The sequence below is a fragment of the Martes martes genome (genome assembly GCF_963455335.1).
Source record: "Martes martes genome assembly, chromosome: 16".
Taxonomy (NCBI): domain Eukaryota; kingdom Metazoa; phylum Chordata; class Mammalia; order Carnivora; family Mustelidae; genus Martes; species Martes martes.
Window position 1 is genome coordinate 10,498,745 of NC_137904.1, and position 23,644 is coordinate 10,522,388.

Consider the following 23,644-nt stretch of genomic DNA (forward strand, 5'->3'; position numbering starts at 1 on the left):
TACTTTTTAAGAAATTAATTTATTTGAGTTCAGATATTTTTGAAATATAAAAATTGGTTGTATTTTTTAAAGCTATAATTCTTGTAGACATTCTGTGGTTACAAATTTGATTGTGCTTATTATTAAAAATGGTCATCTATGTTTTGCACTTCAGCTTTGTGAAAAATAAAGTTTCTCTGGGAAGGTAACATCTGGTTTCCTGATTACAGGAGGGAGCTGGTTATCCCACACAGGGCAGGGAACCACGCCCCCCCACCGCTGGTTCTCACCCCTGATGAGACCTAGCACCCCCCCCCCCCGCCCAGGGGTAGGGGGTGAAGGAGACTGTTTCCGCGATGTCCTGAGCTGCTGTGGAGAAACTCCCACCATACTGGGCGGCACCTTGTATAGAACTCACCAGAAGCTTCAGAATTTCCCTTCTCAGTTGTGACAGCCGTCAGTCAGTCCTCCTTTGGCAGCCCTCCACGTGATAAGATACTGAGAAGGGGCAGCTCCTGGTTGTCTTTCGCAGTGTGGGGGAAACCCAGTAACTCAGAGAAGGGTGAGTACACCTACTGAGGTCTTTCCAGTCGCCTGCCCTGAACCCAGTCTAAGTATTTCATTTTTCCGGAACTATTTATACAACTGAGAGAAAAGGTCAAATGTAAACGCCTTGATAACTTGTCCCAAAATTACTAAAATTACTAACAATGGGTCTTAAAAACAAATTTTGATTCGTGAATTCGTGAAGGAGGTTAATTTGAGGAAAGCCCAAAAAGAAAACCCCTCAGAGGCACAGAGAAGTTGATGCAGCTGGGTCCTGCATGGGGCCACTCTTCGTCTCGTCTCAGAAGGGCACCAGGTTCCTGGGCAGGTGCAGGCGGGTGGGCGGCTCCTCTAGAACTCAGGCAGGCCAGGCAGAGGGAAGAGAGATGCGAAACTCTCCACTTCCTCCCTGAGTGCCCTGATGGCTTGTTGGTGCTTCTCGTCCCCTGCCAGTTTCTCTCTGAACTCCTTCAGGGTGGCCTTGGCCCCAACGTCGTTCTGTATCTGCAGAGTCAGTTCTATTCCTGTGCCAGCAAGAGACAAAATGAGTCCTGTACAGGCTGGCAGACAGCCACGATTTTGCCCCCATCTATGCCTCCAGAATCCCTTCGTGTCTATCCCCAGAGCTTTGGCCCAAGAAATGTAACACGGGAGAGGTACAGAAGAAAAGAGCAGCGAGAATTCTTACTTGGACAGGTGTTCTGATCACAGGCAATAGACCAGGCTTCTAGAACTGTGCCGTGCTGCCGCTCAGTGGGCCCAAGAGACACACCTGAGGCTCGACTATCGATGTGCGCCCAGCAGCAGGGGCGTTAAACAGCCGTAGGTGTGAAGCTGGACCTCAGAATGATTCTCGTGTGCCCCCTTCCTTGGGCAGGAGGAGTGTACTGCCCTCTCAGACTACACGGTTTGCTAAGGCAATTTTTGCTATCTCTTGTCCCCCCACACTCCGCCTGGACACGCACTGTCCTTCAGCGGCTGGGTCTCAACTGCTTGGTCCCAATCAGAAACCCCATACGCAGATCAGAGTGGCCAACTTCCAAACCTTTATCCTCACCTCTGTGAATAAACTGGGCTACTTTCTGGAACTCTTTTTCCAAAAGTCCTCTCGATGTCAGGGCTGGAGTCCCCAGACGCAGTCCGCTGGGCCGCAGTGCGCTTTTGTCACCTTCAAGATAAACAGGCTCTGTCCCTGGGCCGTACCTGACTCACCACTGACCGCTGTGCATTTAAGACTCTTGGCCAAAAGAAGTGGCCTGTGGATGGCGGCTGTTTCTAGGAAGCAGAGTGCTGCCAACTGAAATGCCAGAGGCAGGAACAAAGGCACAGGGAGACAGCCGCGCATTCTGACTACTGTACTGAAACAGGCGGTTGCTTTCTGTGTCTTAGCCCTTGCTCTGCAAAGCAAGGCTAGCGTCTGTGTTAGACGCATCACCCACATTCTTACAACCCCCTGAGACATCCAGCCCGTCCCAGAGGCCCCTGCTTCCCTTGCCCAAATGCCCGTGACACCTGCAAGCAGCCCGCCTCAGTCCCTCCCTCTCTGTCGACAGCAGGGTTCGAGCTGTGTCGGAAGGAACAGGCTGGGAGAGAGCCACGATGTTGCCCCCATGTATGTACCCCCTCCAAAATCCCTTCGTGTCTGTCCCCAGAGCCCAATTACCATCAACTAGAATTTTGGCCAAAAGAAATGTATTTGCCAGAAAGATTCTTACCTGGACAGGTGTTCTTATTACAGGCAATAGAACAGGCTTCTAGAACCTTCTCAGCCCTTCCGCCATCTGTGCCTTTGGAACGGAGATCCACTAGGATCAAATGGTTGTCAGAACCACCTGGAAAGCCAAGTCGGACATGTAGGAATAGAGAAACCTGATTCCATGCCAAGTGAAGGAGTCTCCCTCTTCCTAAGAAGTGAGGGTAAGGCTGAAGGAGGCCCAAGCAGAGGTCGGGAAGGTGAGCACCCCCACCATGTGTGCTGGAAGGCTTTCATCCCCTGCTGAACGAAAGATGCCCCAGGGCTGAAGGGTACAGGCTGAGGGGAACCCCCAGTGGCTTTCCCAGCCCACTGCTATGTCCCAGCAAGCGCCTGGCAGCTTGTCTGGGGAGAGACAGCTTATTCAGTGCCAGTGGTAGATCCCACTGGCTCTGACAGATCACTTAGTAGTTCCCCATATGTCCCGGAACTCCATCTACAAGACCCTCTCAAAGGCAGCCTCAAAGTAGCAAGGAGTGGCTGAATTTGGAAGTGCCAGGCTCTGCTGGGCTGCCTTGTATTTAATCCCTAATTCCACCAGGCTGACAATGTTTACACTGTTATCAAGTGGTACAGATGAGGGGCGCCTGGGTGGCTCAGTCGGTCAAGTGTCTGACTTCAGCTCAGGTCATGACCTCAGGGTCCTGGGATCGAGCCCTACATCGGGCTCCCTGCTCAGCGTCTGCCCCTCTCCCCCATACGCACACTCTACCTCTCTTGCATAAATGAATAAAATCCTTAAAAAATACAAAAAAATAAAGTAAAAGCTGTAATTCACAAGGCTATTGCGAAGTTTCAATATGGTGCCGTCTGTAGCCCCCTGCCCACATCAGGCACAGAGCAGGTTATCACAAACTCTGGCTTACAAGTCACCATTATCTGCTTCTGCCACTTCCACTGTGTCCTCAGAACAGAGTGAACTAGGGGTGCCGGCAGGCCTGCGAGCTCAGGAAGGTGGAGACGTCTCTCCTGAGACCCCCATGAGGCCTTGGGCAGCGCTGGGCTGCCACATGCTGTTTGTAGCCAGAGGGAGTCTGGCCTAACTCGCCCAGTGCCAAGTGCGGTTCCCACACCAACATCCCCTAGGAGCCGGGTGACCTGCCGAGTCAGACCCGCACTTTAACAGGGCCCTGGGGGACTGCGTGCACGTCCAAGTTTGACAAAGAGTGACCCAAGGGAACTTGAAGGTCACAGTCCACCTCGAGATTTCCAGGGCTTTCTTACTGACAGACGCGGAGGACAGAGGAGAAAGGAAAGAAAGGAAGTGGAGAGAACCAGAGAAGCGTGCTCCCCAGGACTGCCGAGAAGCCAGCGGGCGAGGCTTCAGCGCCACCCCAAGGAGCAGGGGCGCCTGCCCGGGGATTCGGTCGGTACCTGTCACCACTTTGTAGCCCAGCTCCATCAAGGTCTGCGCCAGCACCTGGCAGTTGGCCACCACCTGTCGTTGGTAAAGTCTGAACTCCGGAGTCAGAGCCTGCTTCAGGGCCACAGCGACCCCTGGCGGGAGGAGAGGATGCGTCAGGCAGGCAGGACGGGACCAGCCGGCAGAGCTGGAGTCAGAGGACACCCCTTGCTTCTGCTCAGGCCTCCTTGTCAGTGCCCCCCACGTGGTATCTATTTTTAACCCTACAACTACCCGGCTAACCCTGCAGACCTCTCCTTTTTGAGGAGCATGGAAGTTTCGAGCTAATATGACTACCACAGGGAAGCTGTTCTCCCGCAAGATGGATTTTACCATCCTTTTCAAGCTCAGTGTACGGACACGAGAACGGAGCTGCCCCAGATGCTTCTGCTCTGGTGCCAAATTATGCAAATCTCTTCGACTAGAGGTCAGGGGAGAGGTGCCAGCCTGTTCTACCTGGGCGTCCGGACTCCGTCCGGTCCCTTGTTCAATCCCAAGGGCTGCTGAAGAGGTCACAGAAGTGAAGGAGAAGTCAAAGTAAGCATTGCCGTGTGCGGGCCCCGAAACGTCTTGTCAGTGTTGGTGGAAACGACTAGAAAAGGCCCAGAGTGGCTGGAGAGCAGGTGATCCCATCACCCAGGGGTTGAAGAAACCACAGACCCAGGGTCTGGAGGCGTAAAGGGGCGATTGGGCAAATACCCTGTGGAAACCTGCAGGAAACGCTCCCTCCCCCTCCCCACGTTCCCTCTCCCCCCTTGAGAAACACCGGCACTTCCTGACGGAGACCCTATGCCTTCATCCTGGGCTTCTCTACCAAACCGCTCTGTTCTACAGAAGATGCTGGAACAACTCTGAGATCACCACACATCTCCTAAGCCATTTGTACAGAGAAGGAGCAAGTCACTGGCAGCCCGCTGGGTGATCTCAATCAGCAGGGCTAGGGGCAGGTTGTCAGGACAAGGTGACTTGTCCTCTCAGGGTTCGCACACTAACCGCTCACCCCGTCTGCTGTGTCGCCTCCCAATTGTTCAATTCCTTTCCTGCTGTTTCCTGAATGGGGCCGTGCCTTGGGTGAGGGTGCTCCCCACCCACAAGCGCCACCTGAGGCCTTAGGGTTGGCTCTGGGGACGTTTTACCAGCAATGGCGTGGTTGTGGGGACCGCCCTGCAGGCCTGGGAACACAGCAGAGTTGATGAGCGACTCTAGGTTGTACAGAGTCTCTTTGCCCGTCTTGGGATCCACGCTGCGCACTCCTGGATGAAGGAAAACAGAATGGGACCGTCAGCCGGGCTGTCGCCTGTTTCCTCCCCACCCGGACTCCAACTCACACTGGCTGCGGGGCCCTAAGCATGAGCCTGGCCTCCAGTCCTGGGGGCGAGGCCTGGTCCCTCATGCTGTGGAGCCCAGGGGCCCCTTGCTTGCAGAGCAGGGCTGACCACCCTTTCCTAGATGAATCAAAGGATAAAAATTTCCCTCCACCAAGACTGTAACAAAGACTATGCCTCGGGCACATTTTCTCAAAGATGCATCCAAGATAGCAGTCTTCTCAGATGATGACTTTGAAGGAGAGAAAACTCATTTGTATAATGATATATATTAATTATACAATAACGGCTCTAATGGGGACTGGGAGTCCTTTCTGAAAAAAGTGTTAATGCGCTGTAGTAACTAATGTCTCTACAGAGCTTCTTGGGAGCGAGGAAAGGCTCAAGGCACTTTACATAAATTAATGAATGAATGCTCCCAGCACTGGTCTGAAGGGACGGGTGCTCTTATTAGGATGCCCGCTCTGGAGGTGTGGAAATGAGGCCCAGAGAGGCTGGACAACGAGCCCAGGATCACACAGCATGGACATGGCAGATTCAGGAGTCGCTCAGGCTAGCCACACACCAGCACTCCATGGGAAGGAACACACTTCCCAGCCAGGTGGGAATGGCTACCTGCCTCAGGACTGTTGACACGACAGAAGAAGGTCCTCAGAGACAACAGGGCACTAAGGAGGCTCCTGGGCACGTGGGTGTGTCTGGCCCTGGGCAGGGGGCCAGACAAGGAGACTGCAGGGGAGAGTGACTCCATCAGGGGAGAGCGACTCCATCACCGGAGGGCCAGTTTCTCTGCGGGTGGGCATGCATCCAGTCTCACCACATGCCGAATGATCTGATCAGAACCTGGCTTTCCCAGGTGTGGGGATCCCAAAATAAAAGGAGTCCTTAGACCTGTGGGCTGCAGGCATTCAACCGAAAATCCTCACTAAAAGGACTACAGTGATAACTGTGGTTTATACATCACTGTCCTATGGTTTGTTTACTGTGAGTCATCCTCTGCCAAGAGGCATGCTCTACCAGCTTAAGTTTGCCAAAGTAAGGCTGCACCGTGAGGGCTCTGGTAGCCCCTGGCCAGCCATGCACACCCTCCATTCACCTCTTGTAGGGAGGACTAGTTGACCCACAGCACAATACCCTTCCTCCTTTCCCAGCACCCAGAAACCCAAGGAATGAGGCAAGAGCTGTGCTCAGAGCTTGCTTCTAGATCTCCTCTGCAGCCCTGCCATTGTCCCCTCCTGTGTAGCTCCTGCAGGAACCCTTCAAGGGATCCCAGTTTTCCCAGATTCCCAAACTGAACATTAACCCCAGAGGAGAAAAGCCAACACCAGCACCCCGCCAGTTCCCCACCCCCTGGAGCCCACCTCTCCTGTAGAAGATCATGCCGGCTCGGCAGCCTCTCAGGGTTTTGTGGGTGGTGGTGGACACCACGTGGCAGTGCTCAAAGGGGGAGGGAACCACGCCAGCCGCCACCAGCCCGCTGATGTGCGCCATGTCCGCCATGAGATATGCCCCGTTCTCATCCGCAATCTTCCTCAGTCGAGCGTAGTCCAGGTTTCGGGAGTAGCAGCTGGTTCCTGAGACGGCAGGGGTGACACAGTCAAGTAAGACCTACCCATGGCCAGCCGAGAGTCGCCGGAAGTGCAGACCTGCAAAGCGGCCTCTGGACAGGCATATCCGACAGCCTGGAAATTTCTCCCTCCAACATCCCTGAGAATGGAAATGAAAAATAACCTCCCCAAAACATCTTGGTGCCAAAGGCCGCCACTCTGACCTGCCTTTTGAGGTCAGAGGTCTCTTCACGGTGGTTGGGACAGCCCCTAACTATTATTACCTCCGCCGATTAGATAGGGGTTAACATTTCTAGATGCTTCTAACAGTGATATCTGTCCTGAAAGAAAAGAATCTACTTAGACCCCAGAAGGCCAGCCCTTCGGACAGAGACTAGCAGTGAGCCAGGGAACATCTCCACGTCTTCATTTAATAAGAGGCATGAGGGGCACCTGGGTGGTGGCTCAGTTGTTGGGCATCTGCCTTCGGCTCAGGTCATGATCCCAGAGTCCTGGGATCGAGCCCTGCATCGGGCTCTCTGCTCAGCGGGAAGCCTGCTTCTTCCTCTCCCACTCTCCCTGCTTGTGTTCCCTCTCTCGCTGTGGCTTTCTCTCAAATAAATAAAATCTTTCAAAAAAAAAAAAAAAGAAAGAGGCATGGGAGCTGCTGACAAAGGCGGTTCCTTAACCCCCCCACTCCTCACCTGCGATAATGAGCTTCGGGTGGAAGAGGCGGGCGTTTTCCTCCAGCTGGTCATAGTTGATGTAGCCAGTGTCTGGGTTCACCTGTGGGATGTCACAGAGACCACGGGCTCGGGCAGTGTCCTCCGCTACACCGGGCCTGCCCTCCCACCCCAACTCGCGCCAGCTATCAAGGTAAGATGACTGTCTGCACCTGCCCAAAACCTGTTTGCTCCCCTCCACCATGGATGCAGGAAAGCTGTCCCAGGATGCGACTCGAGGGCGAGATGGGGTACCAGTGTGTCTGGCTTGCACAAGTGGTGTGGACAACCAGGCATCGCTCCGGGGGCAGGATGCCCTGAGGGGTCCCCAGAGGAAAAGTGAGCCCCTGGCCTGGGGCTCTACCCAGGAGGACAAGGAACTAAAGGACCACCACGGAATAAAAGAGCGACAAACATGCACCATGCAGTGCAGATGCTGACATGCCGTTACCTTTGGGAAAGAGACAAGCTGCTGCTAACAGCTCTTCTAGTCCAGGTACAAAGAGGCAAGAGAAAGAAAGACACAAGGATCAGAAGATGTGAAAAGCTGACATTACTCACAGACAGCATGACAGCATGCCCGGAAAATCCAAGCTTCTGATGGCACGCTATTAGAATTAGTAACTGAATTTAGCAGGGTCCCTGGGTGCAGGTCAAAACCCCAAAATCAGTTACATTCATGCATATAAGCAGCAAAAAATAGGAAATGAAATGTTAATAACAACATTAGTTTCAAAAGCCATGAAATATCAAACTATATAAAATCTCCAAACATAACTTTTTTTAAAGATTTATTTATTTTAGAGAGACAGAGTGCTTGAGTAGGGGGAGAGGTTGGGGGGGCAGAGAGAGAAGCAGACTCCCCGCTGAGCACGGAGCCCCATCTGGGGCCTGATCTCATGACTCTGATCATGACCTGAGCCGAAATCAAGAGTCAGACGCTTAACCGACTGAGCCACCAAGGCGCCCCCACACAAAATATTATTCAGAGAAATTAAAAAACACATAAAGTTATAGTGATTAAGGCAGCACATGTTTGTAGAAGGACAAGAACAGAAGAGAGCCCAGAAACAGGACGCCTAGTGACAGAGGGTCATCTGACCGAGGACAACAGTGATGCTGCAGGAACAGCGGATCTTCCAGGACGTGGAACTAGGTCCACTGGATGTCCACGTTGAAAAATCTTAACCGGATGCCCACCTCACTGCCCCCCACAGAAATCAATTCCAGACCAGCTGTGGATCCACGTAGCTGTGAAATGTCAAACATTGCTTCCCCTTTTTGGCGACACGTGTCTTGGTAAAATCAGTATATTGAAGTTGCCTTAAAGCATTTGTGCCAAGGGGAAGTAAAAATCAAAGGGAAAGATTTTAAGGGTGTGGGGCACGGGAGCTCTCCAGAGAGGAGGTGGTGGGAGGAGCCCCTTTCCCCAGGGGGCAAGGCTCGGGTCCGGTGGCCACCCTTTCCAATGAACACGATTACAGAAGCTTGTGTGCAACCAAGACCTCACTGAAAGGCAGGCAGAAGGACTGGCTGTGGTTCTGTTGCAAAGGGAATGAACTACTTCTTTCCAGTCACCTGCACGTGGCAGAGAAACTGTTACCTTGAGGAAAATCAACAGCTGACTCGCAGTGAAAAAAACAGACGTAATTCTAAAAAAATTTTAAAGACATAATTACCCACCCCCCGACATGTGTTGCTACTCTCCCTTCCACATTCTGCTTTTTAAACTTAAGGGATTAAAAATTTTTTTTTCTTTTTTAGAAAATGCTAAATATTTGACAAAAGAAAACTCCGCTCCAAGGAGAATTCACGGGCATTTGTCAGAAACTGCAGAGGGGCCGGAGTGGTGTAGAGGGATGGGACGAGGGCCTCCCTTCTGTCACTTAGGACCTTTAAGGAGGGGACTCCTTGGACACAGGAAGAGATGGGGGAACAGAAGGTTTGAGGTGCTGTTTCCCCACGGAGATGACATGCCTAGCTATGTGTGGGGCGGTTGCCTGGAGGGCGAGAGCCCGCCGAAAGGCAGGGCAGGGAGAGGATGGGCAAGGAGGCAGGTTTGGGGGCAGAGGAGAGGCGTGGCAGCTGCTGCTGGAGGCCAGGCAGGTCTGTGTCTCCTCCCTGCACACGGCCAGTGCCCCTTTGGCGGGTGAGCTGTGTCTCCTGCTGCCCAAGCTGGCCAAGCTCCCAGCCACTCTGCACCCCTGCAGACCCACCACTGCTGAGCCTCCAGCCTGTACCCAAGAGACTCTTGGGAGAAGGGGGGCTGGGTGGCCCAGTGGGTTAAGTGTCTGACTCTTGATCTCAGCTCAGGTCTTAATCTCAGGGTCGTGAGTTGAAGCCCCACACTGGGCTCCGTGCTGGGCGTGAAGCCTACTTTAATTAATTAATAAGGACATTGGGCTAAAGAGTAAGGCTGCCCAAGGCCTCATCTAAGATCAGAAAATAAGTCTGTGATTCCTCTCTGCCACTGTTCTTTCCATAGTGAAACTGTAGATACCAGTTTTTGAGGGGAGCCTGGGTGGCTCAGTCAGTTAAGCGTCTGCCTCCAGCTCAGGTCATGATCCCAGCATCCTGGGATCGAGCCCCACATTGGGCTCCCTGCTCAGCGGGGAGTCTGCTTCCCCCTTCCCTGTGTTCTCTCTAATAAATAAATAAAATCGTTTTAAAAAAAAAAGGAAAGAAAGAAGGAAACGGGCTTTTCTGTTATACATGCAAAGGCTGAGCACTGTGTCATTACTGTCATGTTTCAAAATCCACCGTCAGGGTCAGAGCTGGCCGATGAGGGTACCTGTGGCCAGAAACGCCCGGGCTTTCCAGGAAAAGCAGGGAACCATCACTTGCACACAAAAAGCACACATGCAGTTACGAGGACCGAGCCAAAGGCTGACAAACGGTGAACAGTCAAGGGCACTCAGCACAGGCCACGGGATGCCAAGACGGAAGGAACACTGGCTTGTCTTTCCCTAAAGGAATAAAATCCCGTATCTGACACTCAGCCAAGCTCAAGGAAGCGCTGTGACCTTTGCACACCGTGGGACCTGTGAATTAACTGGGGACGGCCCATGGGACAAGGAACAGCAGGAGGAAATGGTTTCTGGACACAAGGGAGAGTCACCATGCACACGGCTTCCCCATAACTGAGTCTTCGGGTTCCTACCTTTGTCCCCATCCCTGGCATCAAGTTGACACATCAGCCCACGCATCCAACCCAGCTGTTTATAATGAGGGGCCCACGTGACTACATGTCAGTTGCAGGCCGGGCCTGTGGCTCACACAGGTTGTGGTTCACTGACAGATCTATGAGGGGTGGTAGGGTCCCGAGCACGGGGATCAGGCTGCAGCTAAAACCTCCCCGATGCACTTCCCTGGGCTTCCACTGCCCCGGGCATGCCCCAAATGCCTGAGGAGTCCCAAGGGCAGGAGGGGACAGATAGCAAAAAGCAGGGACTTCCTGGAGCATCTCAGGAACAGGACCACCTAGAGACCCACTTACCTTATAGGGCATAGACTCAAAAAAGATGGACGTGGCGGAGATTTTCTTCTTGTCTGTCATGAACCCGTGGGTCAGGTGGCCGCCGTCGGGCAGGTCCAGGCCCATGATGCGCCCGTGGGGCTCCACTAGGGCGGTGTACACCGCAAAGTTGGCAGGGGAGCCTGGAAGGCGAGGCCAGATGATGTCCCTGGAGGCCCTGAGCAGGACCCCAGAGCTTGGCCACTAGGCCGTCAACCAGGAGTGGACAGAACAGGCCTGGCCCCCCACTGTACATACAGCCAGCTCCCCAGAGATTCCCCCACAGCAAACCCCAAGAATACAGGACAGGTGTGTTCAGGAGGGGTGAGTTGGGAGGAGCCAAGGGCGATGAAGAGAGATGCAAAGACCCATCTGTGGGTCTCTAAGCCCCAGCAGGGGCTTGGGCCATTTTTCACCTCCGTTTACAGGCTGTCCTTCTTGGGACTGCCCTCCGTGAACGCCAGCAGGCAGGGGACGGCCCAGGCCCATCTGGATGTGGCAGTTACCTGAGTAGGGCTGGACATTGACCCCCCAGCACTTGGGGTCCAGACCATAGACCTGCAGCGCTCGCTTCTGACAGAGGATCTCCAGCTCGTCGATGAACTCGGTCCCACCATAATACCTGTGGAGAAAGCCGGCTTAGGCCCCCTGTGGCCCCGAGATCCTCTGTGCTTCGTACAAAGGCCAAAGAAGCTTCATGCTGGGACAGAAGAATGAAAGCTGAGGGGCAGTGAGAACGAGTCCCCAGAGACCCCACGCCACTCATCTTCCATCAGTGCCCAGTCAGCTGCACAACGGAGCGAGTACCTTCTCGTCTACAAGAAATTCCGACAGAGGCTGCATGGACGAACCCTGAGGACTTTGTCATCATGCTGAGTAACATCAGCCAATTACAACTGCGCGATCGCCCTTGCATCAGGTTCCAAGAGCAGTCAGAGTCCCAGAGCCAGAATGTGGAAATGGGGCTTCCTCGGGGCTGGTGGGGAGGGAGAGGTTCCCCTTTTTTGTTTTTACAGTTCTAATAAAATTTTACTTGCTGTTTAATAATTAGTATGAAAATATGTATGTTTTTTCTCTGAATATTAATAATCATAACTCAATTCAGTAGACATTTTTAACCACGATGCCTTGTGGTTGGAGAAAACCTTAAAAATTTTAAATTAGGTATGTATACTCTTTTTGGGGCACCTGGGCGGCTCAGTCGGTTGAGTCTTGATTGCTCAGGTCATGATATCGGGGTCATGGGATCGAGCCCCGCATCGGGCTCCCTGCTCAGCCGGGCGTCTGCTTCTCCCTCTGCCCCTCCCCGCCACCCCGTGCTGGCTCACATTCTCTCTCTCTCTCTTTTGGGAAGCCTGCGTGGCTCAGTCAGTTAAGCGGCTGCCTTTGGCTCAGGTCATGATCCCAGCGCCCTGGGATCAAGTTCCACATCGGGCTCCTTGCTCAGCAGGGAGCCTGCTTCTCCCTCTGCCTCTACCTGCCACTCTGCCTGCCTGTGTGCTCTGACAAATAAATAAATAAAATCTTTAAATAAATAAAAAAATAAGCAAGTCTTTTAAACACACACACACACACACACACACTCTTTTCATCCTAGTAAAGAACACATAGCACAGAATGTCAATTCAACATCTTAACCCTTTCCAAGCATACAGTCCAGTCGCATTAAGTACCTCACGCTGCTAAGTGTATTCCCACTGTTGTGCAACGGACCTCTAGAACTTTCTCATCCTGTGAAACTGAAACTCTACACCCTCGCGGCAGCAGCTCCCACTGCCTCCCCACAGCTGCTAGCAGCCATCGTTCTCCACCTCGAGACAGTCCTGACAGTTGTAGACAGCTCTCAGTGACAGGAGGCACTATGTAGACTTTGGAGACTGGGTTATTGCACACAGAACAAGGTCCCTGTGGTTCACCTTCGATGTAGCACGTGACGGGAACTCTTTCTGTTTTAAGGCCGAAGGGCGGTCGGTTATATGGATCGATCACGTTTTGCTTATCCATTCACCCATCCACGGACACCTGGGCCACTCCCAGCTCTTGCTGTTGTGAATAATGCCGCCACGACTCAGTGTGGGAACTGGAAGGGGCTTCATGGAGTGATCTAGAAGGTCCCTTCCAGCGTCACATTCTCTGCTTTGTCACCAAAGAAAGGTGTGGTGTCCCCTGAGCTTGAAGGAGAGCCGCCCGTGACTGGGGAAGGGTGATGGACTTTCAAGAAGGTCAGGGCTGCCAGGGGACTTAGCAATTAGCCATTTTCCAGGGGAGCAAACACAGGATGGGGATTCACGGTCATGGTGAGACCCCAGTGTCCCTGCCTGCCTTGCCCCAGACCCCTGCAGAGGCAGCAGGGAGCTCTGGAAAGACCGTGCGTGGCACAGACCCGGATCTAGAGGACGCAATCCTGGTTCTGCTCTTTACCGAAGGACTTGGAGCTGCCTCCTTCTCCTGCCAAGTCCGATCCTTATCTGGAAAGGGGGTGAGAGGGCTGACTTTGCCGTCAGGCTGCAGGATACACGAACATGACTGTGGTCATGCTCAGCCCGATGCCTAGACCACAGCACTGCCTTTCACTCTCAATTCGAAGGCCACTGTCATCTCTCCGATCGCCGACACAGAAGCGTTTTCGATGAAATGACGAGATGGAGGCAGTCAGGTTAGGGTCAGAGTTAGAGCCAATGCCCCAAGCTAAGGACTCAGGTTCACGAATCCGTCCCCACTTCACACACCAGCCACAAGTCCTGGGCCCCCCAGGCGACCCACACCACTGTCCCCCTTGGCCACAAATTTGGGGGTCCCCACAACCTCCTCTCAGGCTCATTCATTTCACCAGAACAACTCACAAAACTCGGGAAAGAAGTCACTGAATGTCAGTGAGTCTCGGCTTCCTCATCTGTACCACGTGGGAAACAGCACCCCCTTGGGGCTCTCCCGAGATCCCATGAGCTACTGGTTGTGAAAACACCAGGGGAACCCTCGAAGGCACAGAGGAGAAGGTAGTTATTTAGGGCAGGAAAAAAACTGTGCCTTCAACCTGATTCTCAGCCCTTCTCCCAAGAGCTTTAGGGTCATCTCTGTGTCGAGTGGCAGGCAGCGGGTCGAGGGGGACCCTTCTTTTCCCGTGTCCTTTGGGACACAAAGATGCAAATCTGCAAAAACCATACGTCAGATTCTGTGATCGCCATCTTAGCTGATGACTGTAAAAAACCAAAAATGACTAGAACTTCTCGTGGCTCTCAGGGGGAAGGAGTTAACCAAATCCAAACGTTTCTAACACAGCCACAATGGAGTCCGGTGTCGCTTCCAGGTCACCCCTGACAGAAACTCCATGACTCACAGAGCCACAGCCACCTTCCATGATGCCCCTCACAGCGCTGACCTTTCTCTAGAGCCTCAACAATGGCCCAGCAGCTCCAGACTCCTTAGGGACTGGCGTGTTATTCTAGAAAGCCCCATAAAGGGACTGCTAAAGATGATGAGGACAGCTGCTCCAAGAACACGGGCGCTGCCATGTGCTGGGAATTGCAAATGAGTTATGACAGGAGCAGAACAGGAACCCCCTTGTTTTGTTTAGGCTTGAGACTGACTCGGTAGCTCCCATCACTGTCAGAAGCAGGCCTGTGACGGCACTCACATACCTCTGGCCTGGGTACCCCTCAGAGTACTTGTTATTTAAGCAAGAGCCTAGGGCCTCCAAAACAGCCCGGCTGGCGAAATTCTCTGAGGCGATCAGCTCCAGCCCAACCCTCTGCCGGTTACTCTCCTTCTTGATGATGTCATAAACCTGATGAGAGAAAAGGGAAGGTGAGCGGTGAACATCTGGCCGATTCAGGTTCACGTTTTGCTCTGCTCCAAGCCATAACTGGGGGCGCCTGGGTGGCTCAGTGGGTTAAGCCTCTGCCTTCGGCTCCGGTCATGATCCCAGGGTCCCAGGATTGAGCCCTGCATCGGGCTCTCTGCTCAGCGGGGAAACTGCTTCCTCCTCTCTCTGTGCCTGCCTTTCTGCCTACTTGTGATCTCTGTCTGTCAAATAAATAAATAAAATCTTTAAAACAAAACAAAACAAAACCAAAAACAAACCACACGAATAAAAGATCCTTCTCGGTGTCTAGATACCTGAACTGGAAGAAAAGGGTCAGATCTCAGTGGCCCCTCTAGTGGCCCTTTCCTCTGGAGCAGCCAGAACAGTGCTCTGCACTCTGTGCAAACCCAGAAATATCCCTATTTCCCCACAGCGGGCTTTTAAAGATTTTTAAATTCTTATTTATTTTAGAGAGAGAGTGTGTGAGCGACCAGGGCGAGGAGCAGAGGGAGAGAAGACAGAATCCGAAGTAGACTCCATGTTCGGCGCAGAGCTGGACTCGGGGCTCCATCCCACGACCCTGAGATCATGACCTGAGCCGAAACCAAGAATGGGACGCTTAACCCGCTGAGCCACCCAGGTGTCCTCCCACAGAGGACTTTTGGCCACTTTGTCAGCCACGGCCCCTAAATGCAGCATTCTTACACTACCTGCAAGGCTGTCCTCAGTGGGGTTTACTTAGGAGTAGACCAGGAGATGTAAGTAAGACCCCGCGCCTCACCTCAGTGTCGCCGTCTTTCAGGGGCTGCGCCAGCATTTTATTATGCGAGGACCACAGGTCAGCATCCTTGTGAGTCCCGTTGACTTCCGCCATTGTCGCGCTGGTTCAAAGTTGCCTGAAAATGGAAACACTCCCAGCATTAAATTTAGTTAAAGCTGTTGGTTCTCCCGAGTTGCTGAAGGACTGACGTGTTTTGTGGCCTTTCCCTCACACATGCTGGTCAACAGGATGGCCTTCTATTGCACAACGACTGCGTGGGACTTCTGGTTCCTTCTGGAAGTGTGGAGGTCAGCTGGGGATCCCATAAGTAGCGAGAATTCCCTGCCCTCCCTCTGAGGCCTGCCCCAGCCTAGATAGCCCGGTACCCCTCTTCCCAACTCTACCTTTCCTGGTTATGGGGCAGCTCCCCACCTAAACCAGGGGCCTTGAAGGCAAGAACTCAGTGTTACTCTTTTTTTTAAATCCCACACAAAACGCCAGCATGGCCATATATATTTGCCAAATGGCTGAACGAACGAATTGCTGATTTCAGTGTTATTCTTCCCATTTTTCTTTTTTTTTTTTAAGATTTTATTTATTTATTTGACAGACAGAGATCACAAGTAGGCAGAGAGGCAGGCAGAGAGAGAGGAGGAAGCAGGCTCCCTGCGGAGCAGAGAGCCCGCTGTGGGGCTCGATCCCAGGACCCCGAGATCATGACCTGAGCTGAAGGGAGAGGTTTTAAACCACTGAGCCACCCAGGCGCTACCCCCCTCCCCACCATTTTTCAAGTAATGAAAATGAGGCTCAGAAAAGAAAAAATATCTCAGCCCAGGCCTGCACAGCAGCTCGGCCGTGAAGGATGGGCTCAAAACCCCTCAAGCACACATTCTGAGTGCCCCCCAGACTTCCTACTGTAGGAGCTATGAGTGAAGGCATGCACTGTTGCTTAAATAGACACCCTCCGGTAAGAACTGCAGGTTAGATTGACACGTCTGTCTTTTTCATCAGAAAATGGTATCCCATGGGGCGACTTGTCTCAGGTCATGATCCCAGCGTCCTGGGATCGAGCCCCGCATCCACCTTCCTGCTCCGAGGACAGCCTGCTTCTCCCTCTCCCTCTGCCTGCTGTTTTGCCTACTTGTGCTCTCTCTGTGTCAAATAAATAAATAAAATCTTAAAAAAAGAAAAGAAAATGGCATCCTGTTAAAAGAGCTGAGCAGGAAAATGCAAGCTTCTGTACCCCAGGTTTCTGCAGAGGACGACAATTTGTGGGCAGTAGCACACCCACCGGTGTGAAAGTTTAAATATTGACAGGAACCAACCTCCTTTAACCAGTAGTTGGCAGCTTTTCAGGGCTTTTCCCCATCAGGTTGCTAAGTTGTCATTTCAGGACACTCATTCGCTGGCTATTTACTGAGAACCTTCCCGGAGGCAGTCACAGGGCTGCTACTGGGCACATGGTGGTGACCGAAACAGGTGGGACTTAACGCAGTGACTTAACGCAGTGAGCTAAAACGAGGAGAATGGCATGCGGGACGAGAACGGGGCACTGGCATGAGCAGGGATCACTGTGGACAGCCGGGTCGGGGCCCCAGTGGAGGAGACGAACCCAGAGAACATCTAGGCTGGGAAAGAGCCAATCAGGAGGGGAGAGCCCATCGCCCAAGAGTACTATGAATTAATAAGAAATATACATCGGTCTCTCCTCCTAAAACCCTTGTGATTTCCTAGGGGATAAGAGTGCTTTTTGTTCTACTTAGGTGACTCTGGGTGGGCTCCTGGTGGGTCCACAGAGACCGAGCCAGGATCAGAAGCTTGGAATTTTCCATCCAGACTCCCCATTCTCCAGAGAAGGGAGAGGTCCTAGAAACGGAGTTAATGAGTGACTGAGTGTAGGGGAGGAAGCCTCCCTAAGAATCCCCGAAGCATGGGGTCTGGGGAGCTTCCCCGTACCCAGAGGGTGGCACACCCCAACTCTAGGGGTACAGAAGCTGTCGCACGTGGGACTGTCCCACCCCTCACCCTAAGTATGTCTTTATCTGGCTGTTTATCTGTATCCTTCCTTTATGCTATTTTTTTTACTATATGATGAACTGGTAAAGGTAAGCAAATCTTTCCTCGAGTTCTACGGCCGTCTTAGCAATGACTGAATCCAAGGAAGGGGGTGCTCATGGGAACCTCCAATTTGCAGCCAAGTCCTACAGAAGCTGCAGGTAATGGGGAGACCTCCTACTTGTGGTTGGTGTCTAAAACGGGGGGCCGTCTTGTGGGACTGAGCCCTTAACCTGTGGGGTCCGTGCTAACTCCAACTAGTACCAGAATTGAACTGTGGGACCCCCAGCCAGTGTCCCAGAATTGCTGACACGGAGCAGCAGGAGTAACACTCGTACACTCACTTGCTAGACAAACACACCCACTAAATAAAACAGCCCAACAGTCCCAAGTCACAGTGATCCATTCCCCTTAACCTCCCTAGAGCTCGAAAGAAGAAACTACCAGTAATCGTTAACTGGGAAATTCCCCACTGGGGCTTTCAAAGCAGCCATGATTTTAAGTTGAGCGCAGAGGGTCAGGAACAAGCCCCGTCCGCAAGCACTTCGGCTTCCCGATAACACATGCTTCTGCAGCAACATCTGGCCTAACTTGCCAAGGGCAGGCAGGCAGCCTGGGAAGTGGCCAGCCATGCACACCACGTTGCTGTCCCAAGGAGAGAGACCAAGGAGAGAGATCGGCACTTTGCCACCACTTTTCTCCGTTCTCCGTGCTGATCCCTGCACTCAAGGATGGCCAGGACAACCCAAGGCTCTCTGCATCGGCCCACACACATGCCCTCGACAGGTGGTAATCCACCCCCTGCCCCCCAAAAAGGCACAAGAGCCAAAACAGGTGCTCTGGTTCTAGAATCTCGAAGACCAAGCTTCTTCTAAATATGGATTACTCGAAGAGGATTTGAAGGTGACAAGCAACACAGAGAAGATACTGCTCAAACGCCAGATAACTAAAGTCCACTTGGAGCCCTCCTCCAAGGCAGGTCAGATTTACAATCATTCTGGGAAAGGCAATCCCTGGCACCCTGCTCGGGACAAGGAACAAAGTCCCCACCAGCAACTCCCCACTCACTGGCTTCCCCAGGGGAGAACACATGCGATCTCCAGCTCCGGCTGCAAATCTTTTTCTTAGGGGAGAGGCTAATTCTGAGTCAGTTACCTCTGTAACCCTGGGGAAGAGAGGCAGGCAGGGACACGCCCCCCACCTCACGTAGGGGGAGGAGTTTTCTACCCTCAGGATCAGGCCTCCTTCCCCAATACAGGGCACTTAATCCACACCCTTCTTAAGCCCATCCACTGTTTTTTTGTTTTTGTTTTTTAGATTGCATTTCTTTATTTCAGGCAGGCGAAGGCAGAAGCAGGCTCCCTGCAGAGCAGGGAGCCCAATGCGGGAGTCTCCCAGGCGCCCCGAACCCATACCTTTCTTGAGTCCAGATGAAGCTTTTTGTTTTAATTGTGAAAACTTTTTTTTAAAAGATTTTTATTTATTTATTTATTTGACAGAGATCACAAGTAGGCAGAGAGGCAGGCAGAGAGGGGAGGCGGGGGGAAGCAGGCTCCCTGCTGAGCAGAGAGCCCAATGCGGGGCTCGATCCCAGGACCCTGAAATCATGACCTGAGCCGAAGGCAGAGGCTTAACCCACTGAGCCACCCAGGTGCCCTAATCGTGAAAATGTGTTAATTCTTTATCTGAACAGAGTTCAGGGGCACCTGAGTGGCACAGTTGGTTACACGTCTGCCTTTGGCTCCAGGCATGATCCCAGAGTTCTGGGATCCTGCTCTGCATTGGGTTCCCTGCTCAGGGGGAAGCCTGCTTCTCCCTCTCCCTCTGCTTGTTCTCTGTCTCAAATAAATAAGTGAAATCTTAAAACAAAAAAACACAACAGAGTTCAAGATTCTGTTAAGTCAATTATACCTACTACAGATAAAAATCTATTGTCTACTAAGTCAATTAGATCTACTCTGTCCTGGGGTGATCTGAATTACAGTAAGAAGAACAAAGACCTGGGATGTAAATAGCTAATTTATGGGTCAACTTAACCAGATTTACAGATAACCAGGGAACTGATAAAACAAGAAAGAGATCCTAACCCGGTCTAGCTATTAAGATGCAGAGGGGAAAGCATCCTTTTTAGCTAATTTATTTAGGCAAGAAACACTTGACATCTTCTCTTGAGATTTGGAGTTTGGCTGAAAAATAACATACCTTGAACTCTGTCCTCATTTGTTTTTGAACTCTGATAAAAGACACATACCATTTACCATTTTAACCATTTTTAAATTAAAAATCATCTTTAATTTTTTTTCTATTTCACCCATTCACATCCCCTCTGGCAATGACCAATTTGTTCTGTATTTAAGAGTCTAATTTTTGTCTTTGCTTGTTTGTTTTGTTTCTTAAATTCCACATATAAGTGTAATCACTATAACATTTGTCATTCTCTGACATTTTGACCATTTTTAGGTGCAATTCAGTGGCATTAAACCATCACCACCATCCGTCCCCCAAAACTTTCTCCTCGCCCCAAACTGCAATTCTGGGCACCTATTAAACACCTCTCCATTCCCTTTTCTCCAAGCTGGTGGCAACACCTGTCCTACTTGCTATGAATTTGACCATGTAAAATGGAATCACACAACAGTCGCCCTTTTGTGTCTGGCTTATTTCGTGCAGAGTGAGGTCTTCAAGTTCATCCATGTGGTAGCACGTGCCAGATCTCCCTCCCTTTTAAGTCAGGATAATATCCCACTGTCTGCAGATACCACACGGTACTTTCTTTAGCCATTTTTCCATCACTGTCATTAGGTTGCTTCCACCTTTTGGTCACTGTCAATGATGCAACCATGAACTTGAACAGATACCAAGTCCCTGCTTTCAATCCTTCTGCATAGAGACCCAAAGAGGAACTGCTCGACCATACAGTAATTCTATATTTCGTTCAAAACAAGCTTTTGATAGTTAAGAGATCTACTCTACTACTAGTATTAGCCTACAGTGAATTCATTCATTCCTGCAACACATATTTATTGAGCAACTCCTATGTCCCAGGCACTGAGCAAGGAACTAATAACACGTGGGTCAAAAAGACAGAGGCCTTGCTTTTGTGAGGTGCAGACTAATAAAAAAGTAAACAAATACACAAGATAGGGCGCCTGGGTGGCTCAGTGGGTTAAAGCCTCTGCCTTCGGCACAGGTCATGATCCCAGTGTCCTGGGATAGAGACCTGCATCGGGCTCCCTGCTGAGCCCGAAGCTCCCTGCTTCCCCGCCCCCCACCCCCCGTCTCTCTCTCTCTCTCTCTCTGTCAAATAAATAAATAAAATCTTAAAAAAAAAAAAAAAGAAATACACAAGATAATTTAAGGTGGTGGTGACTGCCATGAGGCCAGTAAATGGGGGGAGGGTTTCTTTAGGTCAGGCCGTGAAAGGTGTCTGAGCTAAGATCTGAATTGGGAAAGATCCAAGCTTCTGAGATCTAGGGTAAGAGCAAACACACTTTACCGTCCTAAATCATCCCTCACCTTACACCTTTAGCACAAAGGCCCTAAGATGGTTAGAAGTTTGACTTGCTGAGGGCCAGAAATCAGGCCCAGGTGGCTGAAGCTTGGGGAACAAAGCAGAGACACAAGAGATGATACTCAGAAGCAGTGAGAGCCGGGATGGGAGAACAGATTCTTCCCTTTGAGCGTGCATACTTCACAAGTTTCAAACTGTGTTCTAGAAGTCTTGGTCTTAAGCCATGTCTTAAGCCATCTGTGAAATCTGAAACTAACAACTAGAGAAACCCAACTGGGGGAGATCAAGGTTCCCTGTGCCAAAAAGCAGGTGGGGGCCACCTCTCCAGCTGGACCCCTCCAATCCTCCCATGTCCCAACAGTGAAGACCACACCCCAGGAAACTGCTAAAGCCAGCCTGATGGGTTCAAATCCCACTCTCCACTTCCTAACGTGCAACCCCAGTTACTGACACCTGTTTCTCAGTCCCCTGATGTAAAACCCGGGAGTGAAGACTGTTCAGAGTGGTCAGGGAGAGTTAAAAGCCACCGGACATACACGAGCACTCAAAACAGCGCCAGGCACACCAGGCACACAGTAAGTACCCAACTATTAGCTACTACAAAAGAAACGGAGGGACCTTACAGCCATCTTTGTTACCACTCAGGCATCTGGGCTGAGCACCCCGGGGGGGAGGACACAGCCCACTGCAGCCGTGACTGTCATTACAGTGCTGGATATTTCTGTTGGGGAAATTGTCACTCATGCGTGGCATGATCTTCACCTCAACCCCACGGAAACAGACCTGGAAAGTGAATTTACTTGCCAAGGTCATCAGCCTCCCCACGGCCCCCAATCTTCCCTGGGCCTTTGTCACACACGTGGAACCAGCCAGAAGTCTCCTGAGGGAACGACCCTACTGAATGCCACCTGTGTGCCCCATGCGCAGATTTTGTGTTGCCCGATTTACAGAGGAGGAAACTGAGTCAGAGCGTTAAGTGGTCTAAGGTCCCACAACGGAGTCAGAATCTGAACTCCGGTTTACCTGTAGTTCCGAAGCCCGTTCCCCTGATCCTGCGCTGAATAAAAGCACAGACTGCCCACCTCCAGGGCGTGTTCCCTCAAGTAAGAAATTTAAAATATGATTCCCTAAGAACCTGAACTGGCGTTTCCAGTCCGGCAGCTGCCTGACTAAAGACACATGTGGTGTGCTGGCCTCAGTGGATCAAGGGTCACTTGACTTCCAGGACCTCGAAGCACAGGGCTCGGGGCCAAGAACCCCAGAGTGCAACGTTTGTCTCCTAGCACGGCGGGGGGGGGGCGGGGGGGACGGTGACAGATTGCAAACAACAGGCGTAGCTGCTCCCCCGCAGGAAGCTGTTCGCACTCCCAAAAGCAGCGCGACCATATATGCAAGGCAAGAGCGCGCAGGCTTGGAGAGCTTCCGTTGGATTCCGGGCTCTGCCATTTTGCTCTCTGCAGGGTCGCGCCTAAATCAGCTCCCCTCGTCGAGCCTCACCTTCCTCATCTGTAAAATGGGCTACGTGGTAGCACTCCACCTGCAGCTCTGTTGAGGGCATTCTGTAGCCCCGCGAAGGGCGCACTTGAACTGAAAATGCTCTGCGAGAAAAGGGCTCAGTGGGGAGCGACTACCTGATCAGCTGTAAGCCTCCTCATCAGTGTCAAAGGCTGACCCCACCACCCCTACCGCACCGACCCGTGACCAGGCACCGGGCATCCGGGCTCGCCGCCCTCCCGCCCCCACCTTTTCCGGCTTCTCAGAGCTGCGGCAGAGCGGCGGCAAGGCGCACAAAGAGAGCGCACACCCCGAGAGCGCCTGGGACACCAAGGTCCTGGCACCCGAAGCTGCCCACCTACCAGAACAGGGTCCCGCACACCAGCCCAGCGACCCTGAGGCCCCACGCTGCTGCCGCCGCGGCCAGAGTCCGAGACCCACTGGCCTGCGCTTGACGAGGTGCCCACCACGTGACACCTGCCCCGCGAGTCCGGAACCCAGAACTTGGCGCGCCCGGGGTTCGCGCACCACTCGGTGCCGGGCGCTCGGCGCCCGGTCCCGCCCCCGGAGGTGCCCAATCAGAGCGGCAGCCCCGCCCCCCAAGGCGCAGGCGCTACTGGTTGCAGCGGAACGGTGGGCGGGGCTCCCCGGACGGGGCTGCCCCTCCCCGCCCCGCCCGCTCGAGGTTGCACAGTGCAGCTGTTTACTTAGTCCTGGCTTCGGGCTAGGGGCGGGGGTTTCCAGGGTGTCCACAGAGGGCCTGTCCCAGTGGATCTGGGTAGGCCGCGGAATTATATTTGACATTTGCATCGTCCTATTTGCAGTTTAGCGCAGTGATCATTTAAATAGGACAAACGTAGGTTCGAACTCTGATCCTGTTACTACGTATGGAGTCCTAGACCAGTCAGTTTACGGGAGTTTCATATTTCTTAACTTTGAGTTGGACATAATTTCATCCGCCTGACAGAACTCCCGGGAGGATTAATAGACATATCTGAAACACTTAACATCGTACCCGACATATTATAAGGGCTCAACAAACAGCCATTTTTAAGAATAATAAAACGAATTCTAGGCACACTCTCCTGAGAGCACACTCTTTTGCAACTAAGGCTTTTGGACTTTTGTGTCCAATTTTAGGAAGAATTCAGCTAAGTCAGTTTAACCAGAACACGCCCCCACCACTAACCTTCCATATCTGGATTCCTTGTCCTCCACCATTCTTGGTGATGTC

The 23,644-nt window shown here is 52.1% G+C and overlaps 1 protein-coding gene across 2 annotated transcripts; it reads right to left on the reverse strand.

Annotated features, from left to right (window-relative positions):
- On the reverse strand, positions 1-22,955 carry SHMT1 (serine hydroxymethyltransferase 1). 2 transcript variants are annotated; one of them, XM_080827015.1, is made up of 12 exons: positions 22,773-22,955; positions 15,372-15,486; positions 14,427-14,572; positions 11,295-11,410; positions 10,771-10,931; positions 7,257-7,338; positions 6,367-6,579; positions 4,817-4,933; positions 3,653-3,775; positions 2,241-2,357; positions 1,583-1,693; positions 1-1,049 (listed from the first exon to the last, which is right to left on the reverse strand). In XM_080827015.1, the coding sequence occupies exons 2-12, from the start codon at positions 15,462-15,464 to the stop codon at positions 877-879; spliced, it is 1,452 nt and encodes a 483-aa protein (XP_080683141.1). In that variant the 5' UTR covers positions 15,465-15,486; positions 22,773-22,955; the 3' UTR covers positions 1-876. The 2 variants fall into 2 exon arrangements, with proteins under 2 accessions (XP_080683141.1, XP_080683142.1); XM_080827016.1 differs by lacking the exon at positions 22,773-22,955 and adding an exon at positions 21,940-22,087.
- Between the last annotated feature and the right edge of the window lie 689 nt (positions 22,956-23,644).